This window comes from Balaenoptera ricei, chromosome 8 (assembly GCF_028023285.1).
Source record: "Balaenoptera ricei isolate mBalRic1 chromosome 8, mBalRic1.hap2, whole genome shotgun sequence".
Taxonomy (NCBI): Eukaryota; Metazoa; Chordata; class Mammalia; order Artiodactyla; family Balaenopteridae; genus Balaenoptera; species Balaenoptera ricei.
The window spans coordinates 7,367,238-7,384,969 of NC_082646.1; the positions used below are offsets into that span (position 1 = coordinate 7,367,238).

A 17,732-nucleotide genomic window follows, 5' to 3' on the forward strand; every position below is an offset into this window, starting at 1 on the left:
TATGGTGCCCCTTTAATGTCCATCAACATTACAATCCATGTACCCTATAATCTTGCAATCTCATTTCTGGGAGTATATCCCACAGATGTAATTGCAAACAAATAAAATGACATATGCAACATTATCACTGCTCTGTTACCTGTGACAGTAAAAGACTGGAAATGAGCCAAGTATCCATATACAGGAAACTGGTATGGAAAGATCTCCAGGATATACTGTCACGTAAAACAAACAAGTGCAGATCAGCATGTCTAGAATGCTACCTGTTGACACGGGGATGGAAGCAATGAAATAAGAATACATAGAATCCTATTTGCTTGTTTTTGCACAAAAGAACACTGGAAGGATACTCAAAAAGAGTGGTGACCAACTGGGGGCAAGTCGGGGAAAGGAGCCAGACAAAGCCATGGGTGCGAGTGAGATGCCATGATGTATGCACACCTTTTATACCATTTTGATTTCTGCAATGTGTATAAACAATACCCATTCAAAAAAGGAAAATTAAGTTTAAAATTAAAGAATATGGTGATTTTAGGAACTTCCTCATCTTTCATACCTTCATTTTTTTTTTTTTTTAATAGCACTGCTCCAGGATGGTAGGGCCATCAGAAAGCAGGTGTTTTAAAAATTTTTAATTAATTAATTAATAAATTTATTTATGGCTGTGTTGGGTCTTCGTTTCTGTGCGAGGGCTTTCTCTAGTTGTGGCAAGCAGGGGCCACTCTTCATCGCGGTGCGCCGGCCTCTCACTATCGCGGCTTCTCTTGTTGCGGAGCACAGGCTCCAGACACGCAGGCTCAGTAATTGTGGCTCACGGGCCCAGCTGCTCTGCGGCATGTGGGATCTTCCCAGACCAGGGCTCGAACCCGTGTCCCCTGCATTGGCAGGCAGACTCTCAACCACTGCGCCACCAGGGAAGCCCACATACCTTCATTTTGTACTCTGATTCATACACACACACCGTTAAACAACACTAATAAGCCAGCACCAGTTTAATTATTATGCACACATATAAAAACACCTGGGTATACGACCAGGTAAGCATGGGTGTGGGATATACTTCCTTGCTTCTAAGAAAAGAAATACAAAAGGTTAAAGTCTGGAAATAAAAGTCATGAGTCACTTATTTTAGCTAACTATCTTTGGGTCCTCTTTCTCTGAGTTATTACATTTTGCATATCAACATAGAGAGGAAGGAAAGCGGCTTCTATAGCTGCATCGATTTCCTCAGACTTAAAATCAACTTTTTCTCTCTTGAAACAGGTGACCCTAGAACTGAATTTCCCACCAGTGGCCTCTCTAAGTAAAGACAAAAGAATGAAAACAAACAAGGAGGTTCCAAGGTCAAAAGGAAATGCCAAACTCCCACACATATTTATGGACATTTTCTCATTCGTTTAAAACAGTGAACTGAACCCAATGTTGTTTCATTTCCTCCTACCCTGTAACTCCCACCCTTCTGATCCCAGACACAGTAAAAACTACAAAAAAAAAATCCTGACTCATTTTCACCAAGGTTATTAACATTTACAGTGCATTTACTCTGTGCCAGACACTTCCCATACATTTTCTCACTTATTTTTCAAGTGGGATAAGTAGCATTATCCGAGTTTTACAGGTTCAAAAATAGATTCTGAGACGTTAAGTGATTTGCCCAGGGTCCCAGTGCCTTTAAAAATGGCACAGTCTTTCCGGTTCTGAAACCCAAGATTTTTGCAATGGCATTTCCCTACTGTAAGAAACTGGCTCAGTAGATGGGCCTATTAACCCTGTCATATTACTGTTGTGTGTTAGATTCTTAAAAAAAAAAACCAACCAAACAAACAAAAAACCCAAAAAGGACATTTTCAAATGTATTTTGAGTTTTAAACTGAACTAGCCACCTTTTTTTCATCAAACATCATTTTTACTTGAAAGAATGACAGGCAGACAAACGATGACTATTCAGATTTGAGTATTCTCAGCATTCTTGCAAAAATAAATGAAGTGAGCTGTCATTTCGAGGGAAAACTAGCCAATGATCGTTGCCATTGTTGCCAATGATAAAAGCTGAGCTTTCAAGCAAAAATCAGATTTTTAGAAAACTTTTATCTGCCACCATGAGCTTGACAGCTTCCAAATACCTTTGTGATGAGATTGGTGGTGATATTAATGGATGCAATTTTTTTGGATGGTGTAATGAAATGTGTCAAAATCTAGAAGATACGTATAACTCAGTGAAGCAGTATTTTCCCAATGGGTAATGTTACAAAACCGTGCATGGGTAGAAGATGGATCATGGATCTTAATGCAGCAGCATAAGGGAAGTTCAGATTCCGTACCACCAATAACATGGATATGATCTGATATCAGATTCTTTATGGCTATTAATCTTTAGGAAGCCATCACTTACTGAATTTTTGGGGTAGTATCAACAACGAGTATCTATAATTATCCAAAAAGACTATTAAAATACTTTTCTCTTTTCCAAGTATGTACCTGTAAGCCCTGATTTTTTTGCATAGTTAAACCAAAACCTCACAAAGACACCGAACTGACTACGTAAAGCAGATAGGAGAATCCATTTTCAATTAAGCCAGACACTGAAGAGATTTGCAAAATGTGAAACGATACCACTCTTCTAATTTATTTTTGTTTTTGGAAAATATAGTTGCTTTTCATAAACACGTTATTTATGTTAGCATGTAACAGGCTTATTATTATTTTTAAATGAATTTAATGTTTAAAAATTTCTCAGTTTTAATTTTTAATATAGTGAATATGAATAGACATAACCCACATAAACAAGAGCTGTTTGAGATTCTCAGTAATTTTTAGGCGTATATAGGGGTCTTGAGACCAAAAAGTTTGATAATTGCTACTCTATTGGAAGTGACACTACGACTACACTTTAAGGTGAATACTAAACCTTCATCCAAAGATAATTAGTGACTCCAGTTTGATGTTTGGTTAGTATACATTTATTGACACTGACTTTAAATCCTCTCATTACTTTCAAACATAACTAACCCACCTAGCAAGGTCATGCTTTCTAGTCTCAGGAGACCTTTTCAACGGATGAATGAAGGCTCCAGCCGAGTGGCACGGCACCATGCAGACAAGACTTGCTGGACTAACACAGCTCTCTTTGTCCTCATGAGCTCTTTCTTTCTTTTTTCCCCCAGAAAGACAACATTTTTGTTACTGGGCTGACACACTTCTTTAATACTTTTCCCTTATATTTTGGGTCTATATACTCTTTAATTACCTTTTTATATGACAATTTTGTATTTTTTTGAACATTAAAAAATTATGCTTTCTTCTTCTTTTCTCTCAAGTGTACTTATGAGTTATTAACACAGCCACCCTCACTTTCATTGACTAGTGTTTGGATCATACAGCTTTTCCATTCTCTTACCTGTATTTTTAACAGCTTTATTGAGATATGGTTCACATAACACAATTCACCTATTTGAAGTGCACAATTCAGTGGTTATTTGTAGATCCACAGATATGTGCAACTGTCACCACAGTCAATTTTTTTTTTTTGGCTGTGCCTCACAGCTTGCCGGTTCTCAGTTCCCCGACCAGGGATGAAACCCCAGCTTCAGCAGTGACAGCCCGAAATCCTAACCACGAGGCCACCAGGGAACTCCCCATCACAGTCAATTTTAGAAAATTTTCATCATCTCAAAAAGGAATCCCGTACCCTTTAACTATCACCCTCTCACCCTCCATCCCTGCTCCAGTCCTAGGCAACGACTAAACTACTTGCTGCTCTAACAGATTTCCCTACTCTGGACATTTCATATGACTGGAATCCTCTAACATGTGGTCTTTTGTGACTGGCTTCCCCTCAGCATAATGTTTTAAAGGTTCATTCACATTGCACCACGTATCAGTACTTGATTCCTTTTTATTGGCAAGTAATAGTCTATTGTGTGAATATGCCACATTTTGTTTATCTATTTGACAGTTGATGGACATCCGCACTATTTCCAGCTTTTGTCCATTATGAGTAACGTTATAAAGATTTGTTTCTAAGTTTTTGTATGGACATACACTTTCATTTCTCTTGGGTATATGTGTGTGTGTGTGTGTGTGTGTGTGTGTATATATATATATGCATAAGTGGAATCGTTGGGTCATATGACAACTCTATTTATTTGTTTGAGAAATGGCCAGGCTATTTTCCATCCTGTCTGAACCACTACACAATCCCAGCAGCGTACGAGGGTTACAGTTTCTCCACAGCCTCGTCAGCAATTATTACCCAACTCTTTGATTCTAGCTATCCCAGTGCGTGTGAAGTGGTATCTGACATAGTTTCTGATTTGCGTTTTTCTAATGACTAATGATGTTAAGCATCTTTTCATGCACTTACTGGCTATTTGTATATCTTCCTTGGAGAAATGTCTATTCAAATCCTTTGCCATTTAAAAACTGGATTATTTTAAATGCTGGAGAGGGTGTGGGTGGGAATGTAAACTGGTGCAGCCACTATGGAAAACGGTATGAAGGTTCCTTAAATAGAGCTACCATATGACCCAGCAATCCCACTCCTGGGCATATATCTGGAGAAAACTCTAATTCAAAAAGACACATGCACCCCTATGTTCAGAGCAGAACTACTTACAATAGTCATGGAAGACATGGAAGCAACCTAAATGTCCATCCACAGATGAATGGATAAAGAAGATGTGGTACATATACACAATGATACTACTCAGCCATAAAAAAGAACGAAATAATGCCATTTGCAGCAACATGGATAGACCTAGAGATTACCATAGTAAGTAGGTCAGACAGAGAAAGACAAATATCCTATGACATCACTTATAAACGGAATCTAAAAAATGATACAAATGAACTTATTTACAAAACAGAAACAGGCTCAGAGACATAGAAAACAAACTTATGGTTACCAAAAGGCAAAGCAGGGGGAGGGATAAATTAGGAGTTTGGGATTAGCAGGTATGAATCACTATATAAGATAGATAAAACAACAAGGTCCTACTGTATAGCACAGGGAACTATATTCAGTATTTTGTAATAAACTATAATGGAAAAGAATATGAAAAAGAATATATGTATAATAACTGAATCATTTTGCTGTACACCAGAGACTAATATAACACTGTAAATCAACTATACTTCAAAAACAAATTAAATTGAAAAAAACTGGATTATTTGCGTTTTTATGAAGTATAAGAGTTTTTTTTTATACATTCTGGACACTACACTCTTATCAGATATATGAATTGTCAACATCTTCTCCCATTCTGGGGGCTGTCTTCTCACTTTCCTGATAATGCTCAGTGAGCCTAGTAGCTTTTACAACTTTGGTGAAGTGCAGTTTATCTATTTTTTCTTTTGATTCTTGTGCTTTTGGTGTCATGATTGAAAAACTACTTCCAGATCCAAGGTCATGAAGCTTTAAAACTATGTTTTCTTCTAAGAGTTTTATAGTTTTTAGCTCTTACATTTAGGTCTTAAATCCACTGAGCTAATTTTTGTATATGGTATGAGGTGGAGGTCCCATGAGCTCTTTAAAGTCTTAATTTTTTATATTGTTCTAGGTTAGTAACATTATACCCCAATTAAGGACAAAGAAATGAAAAGATGAAGTAAAAGGCCCTAAGTGTTTGAATGACTCATGATCTAGGAGGGAATTATCAATACTTTTAAATGCCTTTCAGGTTAACACTTAATGACACTTCTTTCCTATAGGCCCTAGGGCGTAGGGGGAAAAAATCAACACTGATAATTGACTGTTTAAGGCATAAGAGTTACATTTTTTTTCAAGGTGCACTTAATTCATTAAGCTTTAAAATATGCTTTGGCTACTCTACTATTTCCAAATATATCTTAAGTGAATCCTGATTTTTAAGACATTTTTAAAACGAAGCAAGACAAGGAGGCCCTTAAATCATTCAGGAATCGATTTCCAGCTCAGTTTGCTGAAACGCAGCAAAATTCCATATATATATATATATATATATATATATATAAATATGTATGAATGATTGCCTTTAAAAGGAACATTAGACAGTTACAGAAAGATAGAGAAGATGAAAAGGCAGAGGGCTATGTACCAGATGAAGGAACAAGAAAAAACCCCAGAAAAACAACTAAATGAAGTGGAGATAGGCAACCTTCCAGAAAAAGAATTCAGAATAATGATAGTGAAGATGATCCAGGACCTTGGAATAAGAATGGAGGCAAAGATTGAGAAGATGCAAGAAATGATTAACAAAGACCTAGAAGAATTAAAGAACAAACAAACAGAGATGACCAATACAATAACTGAAATGAAAACTACACTAGAAGGAATCAATAGCAGAATAACTGAGGCAGAAGAACGGATAAGTGACCTGGAAGACAAAATGATGGAATTCACTGCTGCGGAACAGACTAAAGAAAAAAGAATGAAAAGAAATGAAGACAGCCTAAGAGACCTCTGGGACAACATTAAACGCAACAACATTCGCATTATAGGGGTCCCAGAAGGAGAAGAGAGAGAGAAAGGACCAGAGAAAATATTTGAAGAGATTATAGTCGAAAACTTCCCTAACATGGGAAAGGAAATAGCCACCCAAGTCCAGGAAGCGCAGAGAGTCCCATACAGGATAAACCCAAGGAGAAACACGCCGAGACACATAGTAATCAAAGTGGCAAAAATTAAAGACAAAGAAAAATTATTGAAAGCAGCAAGGGAAAAACGACAAATAACATACAAGGGAACTCCCATAAGGTTAACAGCTGATTTCTCAGCAGAAACTCTGCAAGCCAGAAGGGAGTGGCATGATATACTTAAAGTGATGAAAGGGAAGAACCTACAACCAAGATTACTCTACCCGGCAAGGATCTCATTTAGATTTGATGGAGAAATCAAAAGCTTTACAGACAAGCAAAAGCTAAGAGAATTCAGCACCACCAAACCAGCTCTACAACAAATGCTAAAGGAACTTCTCTAAGTGGGAAACACAAGAGAAGAAAAGGACCTACAAAAACAAACCCAAAACAATTAAGAAAATGGTCATAGGAACATACATATCGATAATTACCTTAAACGTGAATGGATTAAATGCCCCAACCAAAAGACATAGACTGGCTGAATGGATACAAAAACAAGACCCATATATATGCTGTCTACAAGAGACCCACTTTAGACCTAGGGACACATACAGACTGAAAGTGATGGGATGGAAAAAGATATTCCATGCAAATGGAAATCAAAAGAAAGCTGGAGTAGCTATACTCATATCAGATAAAATAGACTTTAAATTAAAGAATGTTACAAGAGACAAGGAAGGACACTACATAATGATCCAGGGATCAATCCAAGAAGAAGATATAACAATTATAAATATATATGCACCCAACATAGGAGCACCTCAATACATAAGGCAACTGCTAACAGCTATAAAAGAGGAAATCGACAGTAACACAATAATAGTGGGGGACTTTAACACCTCACTTACACCAATGGACAGATCATCCAAAATGAAAATAAATAAGGAAACAGAAGCTTTAAATGACACAATAGACCAGATAGATTTAATTGATATATATCGGACATTCCATCCAAAAACAGCAGATTACACGTTCTTCTCAAGTGCGCACGGAACATTCTCCAAGATAGATCACATCTTGGGTCACAAATCAAGCCTCAGTAAATTTAAGAAAATTGAAATCATATCAAGCATCTTTTCTGACCACAACGCTATGAGATTAGAAATGAATTACAGGGAAAAAAACGTAAAAAGGACAAACACATGGAGGCTAAACAATACGTTACTAAATAACCAAGAGATCACTGAAGAAATCAAAGAGGAAATCAAAAAATACCTAGAGACAAATGACAATGAAAACACGACGACCCAAAACCTATGGGATGCAGCAAAAGCAGTTCTAAGAGGGAAGTTTATAGCTATACAAGCCTACCTAAAGAAACAAGAAAAAGCTCAAGTAAACAATCTAACCTTACACTTAAAGAAGCTAGAGAAAGAAGAACAAACAAAACCCAAAGTTAGCAGAAGGAAAGAAATCATAAAGATCAGAGCAGAAATAAATGAAATAGAAACAAAGAAAACAATAGCAAAGATCAATAAAACTAAAAGTTGGTTCTTTGAGAAGATAAACAAAATTGATAAGCCATTAGCCAGACTCATCAAGAAAAAGAGGGAGAGGACTCAAATCAATAAAATCAGAAATGAAAAAGGAGAAGTTACAACAGACACTGCAGAAATACAAAGCATCCTAAGAGACTACTACAAGCAACTTTATGCCAATAAAATGGACAACCTGGAAGAAATGGACAAATTCTTAGAAAGGTATAAACTTCCAAGACTGAACCAGGAAGAAATAGAAAATATGAACAGACCAATCACAAGTAATGAAATTGAAACTGTGATTAAAAATCTTCCAACAAACAAAAGTCCAGGACCAGATGGCTTCACAGGTGAATTCTATCAAACATTTAGAGAAGAGCTAACACCCATCCTTCTCAAACTCTTCCAAAAAATTGCAGAGGAAGGAACACTCCCAAACTCATTCTATGAGGCCACCATCACCCTGATACCAAAACCAGACAAAGACACTACAAAAAAAGAAAATTACAGACCAATATCACTGATGAATATAGATGCAAAAATCCTCAACAAAATACTAGCAAACAGAATCCAACAACACATTAAAAGGATCATACACCACGATCAAGTGGGATTTATCCCAGGGATGCAAGGATTCTTCAATATACGCAAATCAATCAATGTGATACACCATATTAACAAATTGAGGAATAAAAACCATATGATCATCTCAATAGATGCAGAAAAAGCTTTTGACAAAATTCAACACCCATTTCTGATAAAAACTCTCCAGAAAGTGGGCATAGAGGGAACCTACCTCAACATAATAAAGGCCATATATGACAAACCCACAGCAAACATCATTCTCAATGGTGAAAAACTGAAAGCATTTCCTCTAAGATCAGGAACGAGACAAGGATGTCCACTCTCACCACTATTATTCAACATAGTTTTGGAAGTCCTAGCCACGGCAATCAGAGAAGAAAAAGAAATAAAAGGAATACAAATTGGAAAAGAAGAAGTAAAACTGTCACTGTTTGCGGATGACATGATACTATACATAGAGAATCCTAAAACTGCCACCAGAAAACTGCTAGAGCTAATTAATGAATATGGTAAAGTTGCAGGATACAAAATTAATGCACAGAAATCTCTTGCATTCCTATACACTAATGATGAAAAATCTGAAAGAGAAATTATGGAAACACTCCCATTTACCATTGCAACAAAAAGAATAAAATACCTAGGAATAAACCTACCTAGGGAGACAAAAGACCTGTATGCAGAAAACTATAAGACACTGATGAAAGAAATTAAAGATGATACCAACAGATGGAGAGATATACCATGTTCTTGGATTGGAAGAATCAACATTGTGAAAATGAGTATACTACCCAAAGCAATCTACAGATTCAATGCAATCCCTATCAAATTACCAATGGCATTTTTTACGGAGCTAGAACAAATCATCTTAAAATTTGTATGGAGACACAAAAGACCCCGAATAGCCAAAGCAGTCTTGAGGCAAAAAAATGGAGCTGGAGGAATCAGACTCCCTGACTTCAGACTATACTACAAAGCTACAGTAATCAAGACAATATGGTACTGGCACAAAAACAGAAACATAGATCAATGGAACAAGATAGAAAGCCCAGAGATTAACCCACGCACCTATGGTCAACTAATCTATGACAAAGGAGGCAAAGATATACAATGGAGAAAAGACAGTCTCTTCAATAAGTGGTGCTGGGAAAACTGGACAGCTACATGTAAAAGAATGAAATTAGAATACTCCCTAACACCATACACAAAAATAAACTCAAAATGGATTAGAGACCTAAATATAAGACTGGACACTATAAAACTCTTAGAGGAAAACATAGGAAGAACACTCTTTGACATAAATCACAGCAAGATCTTTTTTGATCCACCTCCTAGAGTAATGGAAATAAAAACAAAAATAAACAAATGGGACCTAATGAAACTTCAAAGCTTTTGCACAGCAAAGGAAACCATAAACAAGACGAAAAGACAACCCTCAGAATGGGAGAAAATATTTGCAAATGAATCAACGGACAAAGGATTAATCTCCAAAATATATAAACAGCTCATTCAGCTCAATATCAAAGAAACAAACACCCCAATCCAAAAATGGGCAGAAGACCTAAATAGACATTTCTCCAAAGAAGACATACAGATGGCCACGAAGCACATGAAAAGATGCTCAACATCACTAATTATTAGAGAAATGCAAATCAAAACTACAATGAGGTATCACCTCACTCCTGTTAGAATGGGCATCATCAGAAAATCTACAAACAACAAATGCTGGAGAGGGTGTGGTGAAAAGGGAACCCTCTTGCACTGTTGGTGGGAATGTAAATTGATACAGCCACTATGGAGAACAATATGGAGGTTCCTTAAAAAACTAAAAATAGAATTACCATATGACCCAGCAATCCCACTACTGGGCATATACCCAGAGAAAACCGTAATTCAAAAAGACACATGCACCCGAATGTTCATTGCAGCACTATTTACAATAGCCAGGTCATGGAAGCAACCTAAATGCCCATCAACAGACGAATGGATAAAGAAGATGTGGTACATATATACAATGGAATATTACTCAGCCATAAAAAGGAACGAAATTGAGTCATTTGTTGAGACGTGGATGGATCTAGAGACTGTCATACAGAGTGAAGTAAGTCAGAAAGAGAAAAACAAATATCGTCTATTAATGCATGTATGCGGAACCTAGAAAAATGGTACAGATGAGCCAGTTTGCAGGGCAGAAGTTGAGACACAGATGTAGAGAATGGACATATGGACACCAAGGGGGGAAAACTGCGGTGAGGTGGGGATGGTGGTGTGCTGAATTGGGCGATTGGGATTGACATGTATACACTGATGTGTATAAAACTGATGCCTAATAAGAACCTGCAGTATAAAAAAACAAACAACTAATACTAAAAAAAAAAAAAAAAGGAACATTAAAAACTGGCGTTGCTTCATCCACAACATGAGAATTATCTCTAATGTCTCTGAGGTTCCCTGAAAGGCACGGATGCCAGGGAACACAGCTTTTATAGTAGTGCGTGCAGAAAAAGTAAATTTAAAACACAGCAATAATGGGACAGTGGTCTCATTTTGTACATATAGAGGCCTCAACAACATTATCATCACCATCATCACCACCCCCCCCCCCCACCACACACACTGAAATGAGGTCAAGGAAACTACCATGATTCCGGTCCATAAACGGACATTTTGCAGAAGAGCCAAATGTTATGCAAATCTATAGGCTAGAAACATAAATCTCCTTATTGCATTCAGCATGTGTGTCTGGTTTTAGGAAAGGTCGAATGCCAGGGCTCACACAAGGGTACTCACAGGAGAGAGTTTCTGGATGAGGTCATGGGCAACATGGACAAGGTTCTTGTCTTCATGGAGACATTTCTGAAATTTTTTGCTCTCCTCATCTTCTAGAAGATCAAAATCAATGGCCGCATCCAGTAAGGCCTGAATCAACCCCTTCCAGGATTTCAGGGCTGGGACCTGGGGTGCGACCGCAGCACTGATGCCTGTTCCAATCACCAGCACGAGCTCCCGAGGCTTCTTCGTTTTCAGGCTTGGGAGCAGCTTCCTGAAAAAGTCAAACAAATGAGAGGACTGGGAACGTCCAACAGGCACGAGGCACGAAGACCGTCCAAAGCCACGGTTTTCAGCTCTAACTCCTACAGCCACAAAGATGACAAGCACAGGCTTGATGCCTTTCCAAAGTAGTGTGAGCACAGCCAGTGCTTGCTGAGAAAGTAATAACCCTACTGTGGAAATCCTAAAGAGCCACCGTAAGACCAATCTTCTCCTTTGTAGTCCTCTCAACCTAAGAAAACCCACTAATATCAGGAAAAGGTCCAACTATCACCACTCAGTTCAGTTCTGATAACTAAATTATATTTTAAACAAACATAAATTTAAAAAAACACGTCTGATTTGATTTGGATTCCAGAGAGAAAAGAAACCCCCCACATGTGAAATTCCTATTGTTGAGAAATGCAAAACAGGAGATGAAAGAAAAGCCAATAAAAAAAACGTAAGTCCAAAGTTTGTGAACACAAAGATGAAAATGAACATGACTAAAGTTGAGCATGAGATAGTCAAATACGGGAACACATTTGCCTTCGGCTTTGTTCTAGATATCCCCAAGCAGGAAAAAAAAAAAAAAAAAAAAAATAGTGGCCAACAGAATTCTGAAAACACAAAAGCTTTACATACCTAAATAAAGAAACAACTATTCAATGGATATGACGGAAGGTGGAAAACATTCCTTTCTTCCCGTGATAAACACTGAGTTCTGCCCTGACTTCTGTGTGAGATAATTTTTGTGTTTTGGTACAAATTTTTGTGTTTTGTTTCTCCACGCCCCCTTCATCCTGAAACTACATTAAAATCTGTTTGAAATATGTTTATGCACTTTAATTTTTGCTGATGGCATGTGTTTTCCTAAGAAACTGCCCTTCTAGACCTTTTGTCCGCATAATACAATGAACAGAAAAAGGATCTGCATGTTGGCATAATGCAAGAAGGGAAAGGTACTTTTAGCCTTGAGAAAGCTGGTTTTGAAGAAACCACCTCTAGAACTGCCTTCCCTATTCCCAATTCCATGAAAAACTCATAAAGCACCATACACATGGAGTCCCTGGCCGCAAAAGCTTAGTCTGCTGGGGAAGACTGATAATAGACATTAGAAGCAAACAATGAAAAATGCACTTCAGTTCAAGGGGATCAAGAAAGTGAAGCGCACACAAACATCTACTTAAAATTTCTAGAAGGGGGTGACGAGCAGATGCAAACTACTGCACATAGAATGAATAAACAAGTCCTATTGTACAGCACAGGGAACTATATTCAACGTCCTTTAATAAACCATAATGGAAAAGAAAAAAAAATTTCTAGAAGGATTCATAAGAACTGTAAATTAGTGGTTAACTCTGGGGATTGGGGAGAACAGGGATTTTTGCTTTCCATTTGAATGTGCTGTGCTATTTGAATTCTTTACCTCATACATTATAGATTTGAGATGTGACTTTTCCAAATTTAAGATTCCAGTTAAAAGGGAAAAATTTAACAGTTATGTTTCACCTCTGGTTCTTCCTAAAACACTAAATAATAGTAACTTTTTAAGAAGGCATACATTCATAAAAAGCAGAATAGGAAAAGATGACAAAAATAGGAAAAGTAGACAGAAGAGGTCAATAGATTTTAGAAGCGGTCAAGTAAGAGCTGATTCCCTCTGCAGAAGCTTGGGAATGTTCAGGCACAGCTGAAGGTGGAGGGTCAGTTCTCTGCAAGGCTGTGTCAGAAGTGGTCAGAACTCTAGGACAGGAGGCCTGTCTTCCAGAGAGCTTCCACCCGAGGGTTCTGCATCTGAGAATACCGTGCACAGCTTGGGGAGGGGGACTGTGTACATTCTGTGTAAGAAATATGAGACTCTCCCCTGCCCCCCTCTCCTAAAGGAAGACTCCCGGACATTGGCAGTCAACCTTATGCCTACACCTCAACCTCACTGGGTCAGGAGGTGGGAGGAGTTCCCTCTGGGGAAAATGGCCAGCATGAGAGAAAAGACCCACAGAGTCCGGCAGGCTGTGGAACCCGGCCCATGCTTGTTACCCACAGGGAGGCCCACCAGCCACCAAGCCCCTCGCCACACACAGAGTCTCCATTGGCTTTTCAGTGTTTTCTCTTAAATATGAGCAGAAAAATAAGGGTCACCTTACCTTTGAACAAAATCCCCAGCATGAGAGTTATACCCAAACAAACCAGCAGATAGAAAGGAACTTGGGGGAAATAAGAGACAATCTGGGAAGGGGGAGAAAAACTGAAAAGGAAACAGTGACATCCTGACATAGATTTTTTTTTTTAAATGGCATCTGTGCAACAGAACAGGATGCTATAAAAAAAACTGGGCAAACGAAAACATTTCTTATTTCTATAAAAAAAAGACAGAAATAAAAAATTCATAAAGTTGGGAGATACAACTGAGAAAATCTCTGAGAAAGTAGAATGATAAAAACAAAAGTCATAGAAAGCTGTAAGAAAATTAGAGACTTATCCAAAAGGCCCAACATCTGAATACCAAGAATTCTACAAAGACAGAATACAGAAAGAACTGTAAAGGAAATTATGAAATAAGTAACACAGGAAAATTCCTCCAAAGTGAAATTATTAGTAGCCTGCTTGAAAGAGCTACCTGATATCCAGATTCATATGAAGATATATCACTGTGAAATTTCAGATTACTGAGAATAAAATAACCATACTTACAAGTTTCTAATGAGAAAAGAAAAAGAGATCATATAATACAAAGGACTAGGAATTAGAAGAGAGTGGCTATTTTGGCAGGAACACTTAAGACGTTAGCAGAGAATGGGCAATGATTTCATAACTGTAAGGAAAATGAGTCCGTATCTAAAGTTCTACACTCAGCCAAATCATCAAATCAATGTAAGAGTACGATAAAGACATTTTCAAATGTCTCCCAAAACTTTTCTCCTCTGAATCCTTACTAAGAAAGCTAACGAGATATTTTTCAGCAAAATGAAGGAGTACGCCAAAAAGGAAGACATAAGATCTAGGAAACAGAGGATCCAATACAGGAGAGACGTGAAAGGAATTCGCAGGGTGACAGGAAAGGAAAATGGCAGACAGCAGCACTGTGGCAGGCCTGGGGCACAACTGGCCAGAGGGAAGAACCCACGGAGCAACTTTAAACTCGTACATTACTGACGTGTGTCAGCAGATCAGGAGATTTACTCTCTGTCACAGAGTTTGAATTTAAGTGGATAGGTTCAAAGAAAACAAAGCAAACCACCCCCCCAAAAAATGAGACAATCTTTAATAACCTGGAGGAAAAAATGGACAAGAAAAAGAAACATAACGATAACACATTCGGCTCAGCTATGAATACTATTTATACAGTCATACAATGTAAATATTAAACCAAAAATTGTGATATTGTGATATAAAACACACTAGGAGGCTGTGAGGAGAGTCTATGGTGTGTGTGTGGGGGGAGGGCGGCTGGGGACATGAGGGGAGGATTCAGGACAGCAAGCCTAACCCTACCTTCCATAACCAGAAACAGATAAAACCCAAAACTAAAAAACAGCAGTACACATACAGTATTAAAAATCTGGGTGTAAATATTAGAAGAAACAGACAAAGTTGAAAGCGATTGCCTCTGAGGAGGGGGTGAGGCACTATGAGCCTTGAAGAACTGACTTTTAAAATTATATACATTTCTGACCTTGATAAAAAATAGAAATTAAATGCAAAATAAAAATAATTTAATTTTTATATGCAGGCCAATATTAATTAGTGACGCCAACTGGGACGTAGGGCAGGTTCATTATTTTTCATTATCTACCATCAGTGGTGATTTCCTCTGTTCCTCGGATCCCCTTCCTTTGTTTACCTGGGCTTTTTGGTGGGAGGTGCGCCATCACTGAAGAACCCCCAAATCTTGTCTATATCCGAGGCCTGGCTCCCTGTAGAAGCCATCCAGTTTCTAAAAGAGATTAAACACCATGGACCACAATTAGATGTGTAAGGTGTACCATTCAAAATAGCACATGCATTAAACAGTTTTAACAAGCTGTACATCCTAAAAAGTGTTCTACATGTATAACTGGCTTAACGGAAATTCATTAATTAATGTGTCCCAAACTTAAGGAATTAAATTCATCCAAAGGAAAGTAACCTCAAAATTATGACTTTGGAGCTCTATATTGTTATCCAAAGTATACAGATATATGTAAGTTCTGAAGGCTTCCCCTCCCCCTCCAAAACCAAACAAAACCAACATCAACTCATGTCAATTGTTGGCCATCACTTTGTGGAGCCTAAGAAATACCTGCTATTCTCCCATGAGACAGGCTTGGGGAAGACTTAGAGGATAAAAATAACCCACGGGGACTTCCCTGGTGGTACAGCAGTTAAGAATCTGCCTGCCTATGCAGGGGACAGGGTTTCGATCCTGGCCCAGGAAGATCCCACATGCCGCGGAGCAACTAAGCCCATGCGCCACAACTACTGAGCCTGTGCTCTAGAGACCACAAGCCACAACTACTGAGCCCGTGTGCCAGAACTACTGAAGCCCATGCGCCTAGAGCCCGTGCTCCGCAACAAGAGAAGCCACCGCAGTGAGAAGTTCGCATACCGCAGCGAAGAGTAGATCCCACTCTCCACAACTAGAGAAAGCCTGTGCACAGCAACGAAGACCCAATGCAGCCCAAAAAAAAAAAAAAAAAAAAAAAGATTTAAAACTAACCTACGGGTAAGTGTGCTAAATGCCCCCAATTATCCTTTACTATCACCTAAAGAAATCACTGGCTCAAGAATAAAATAATCAATACTAATTTGCTGATTGTTGAACATCCCTTGTTGCTGGACAATTGTGTCCTCACGGGCAGCGAGGCATGACTCTCTAGCTAAACACAGAGTGGGTTCTGAGACACTGTGAAGAATGGGAAAGGTATTACCGAGCAATTATATTCAGGTGATAACTAGCCAAAGTGAAAGAATTATCGTGGATTAGAATAAGATCAATAAACAGAAGTTTTAACTGCTCAAAAGTTTACTAAACTTGCTAAATATAAGGACTGTTAATTCTAAAATAGCTATACTTTAAATATTGCCCCCCCCCAATGAACAGAAGACAATACACATTACCAGAGTTTGGGACTTTTTAAAAAAAATTGTATTTATTTATTTATTGTTGGCGTGTTGGGTCTTCGTTGCTGCACGCGGGCTTTCTCTAGTTGCGGCAAGCGAGGGCTACTCTTCGTTGCCGCGCGCATACTTCTTATTGAGGTGGCTTCTCTTGTTGCGGAACACGGGCTCTAGGTGCACGGGCTTCAGTAGTTGTGGCACGCAGGCTCAGCAGTTGTGGCTCACGGGCTCTAGGGCGCAGGCTCAGTAGCTGTGGCGCACAGGCTTAGTTGCTCCGCGGCAGGTGGGATCTTCCTGGACCAGGGCTCAAACCCGTGTCCCCTGCATTGGCAGGCGGATTCTTAACCACTGCACCACCAGGGAAGTCCCTGGATGTTTTATTACCTTACATTGTCAGTACTTAGAAACCAAATTAGTAATAATTACTTGAAGCTTGCTGTTTTATCAGAAAGCTTTTTTCTTTCTTAAGACATTTTTAAAAGTTTGCTGAATTAGTTTTTCTGGTAAAGAGAAGGCTAATTCCCTCAACTCATATTCCACCACACATATTGGAATTCTTCTTTGGTATCATAATCACTTGGAAAATAGGGATCACAAAATCCTAACAGTGAGTGAGGAAGTAGACCACCTTTCCAGTCAAATCTCTGGTTCTGTTAGTGAGAAAGCTGGGGCTCAGAGCAGACAGACGAACCACTTAACTCAATAAACCTTGCCCTAGCTTCATAATCATCTGAGATGCTTGTTAAAAGTATATGTTCTTAAAGATAAAGTCTATTAGTTAATTTAAAAGATAGTATATGTTCCCAGGCTCTAATCCTACATTACTGAACGAGAATCTCCACAATCTTCAGGGGATTCTTATGATGAGACAAACAGGGAACACCTAAATGAAATGCAAACAATTTCCCCACAATCCAACGTTTTGCT

At 38.4% G+C, this 17,732-nt stretch overlaps 1 protein-coding gene across 7 annotated transcripts in view; it reads right to left on the minus strand.

The window, feature by feature from the left end:
- FAM118B (family with sequence similarity 118 member B) overlaps window positions 1-17,732 on the minus strand; it is a 59,601-nt gene that overhangs the window by 12,758 nt on the left and 29,111 nt on the right. For 6 of the 7 annotated variants that reach the window (XM_059930100.1, XM_059930099.1, XM_059930094.1 and 3 more), the window contains exons 2-3: window positions 15,550-15,642; window positions 11,466-11,718 (exon numbers count right to left, since the gene is read on the minus strand). In XM_059930100.1, the coding sequence (XP_059786083.1) occupies window positions 11,466-11,718; window positions 15,550-15,635 (339 nt within the window). In that variant the 5' untranslated portion in view covers window positions 15,636-15,642. Of the gene's footprint in view, window positions 1-11,465; window positions 11,719-15,549; window positions 15,643-16,293; window positions 16,328-17,732 lie in introns of those variants that run through there. The other variant, XM_059930096.1, reaches the window with a different exon arrangement.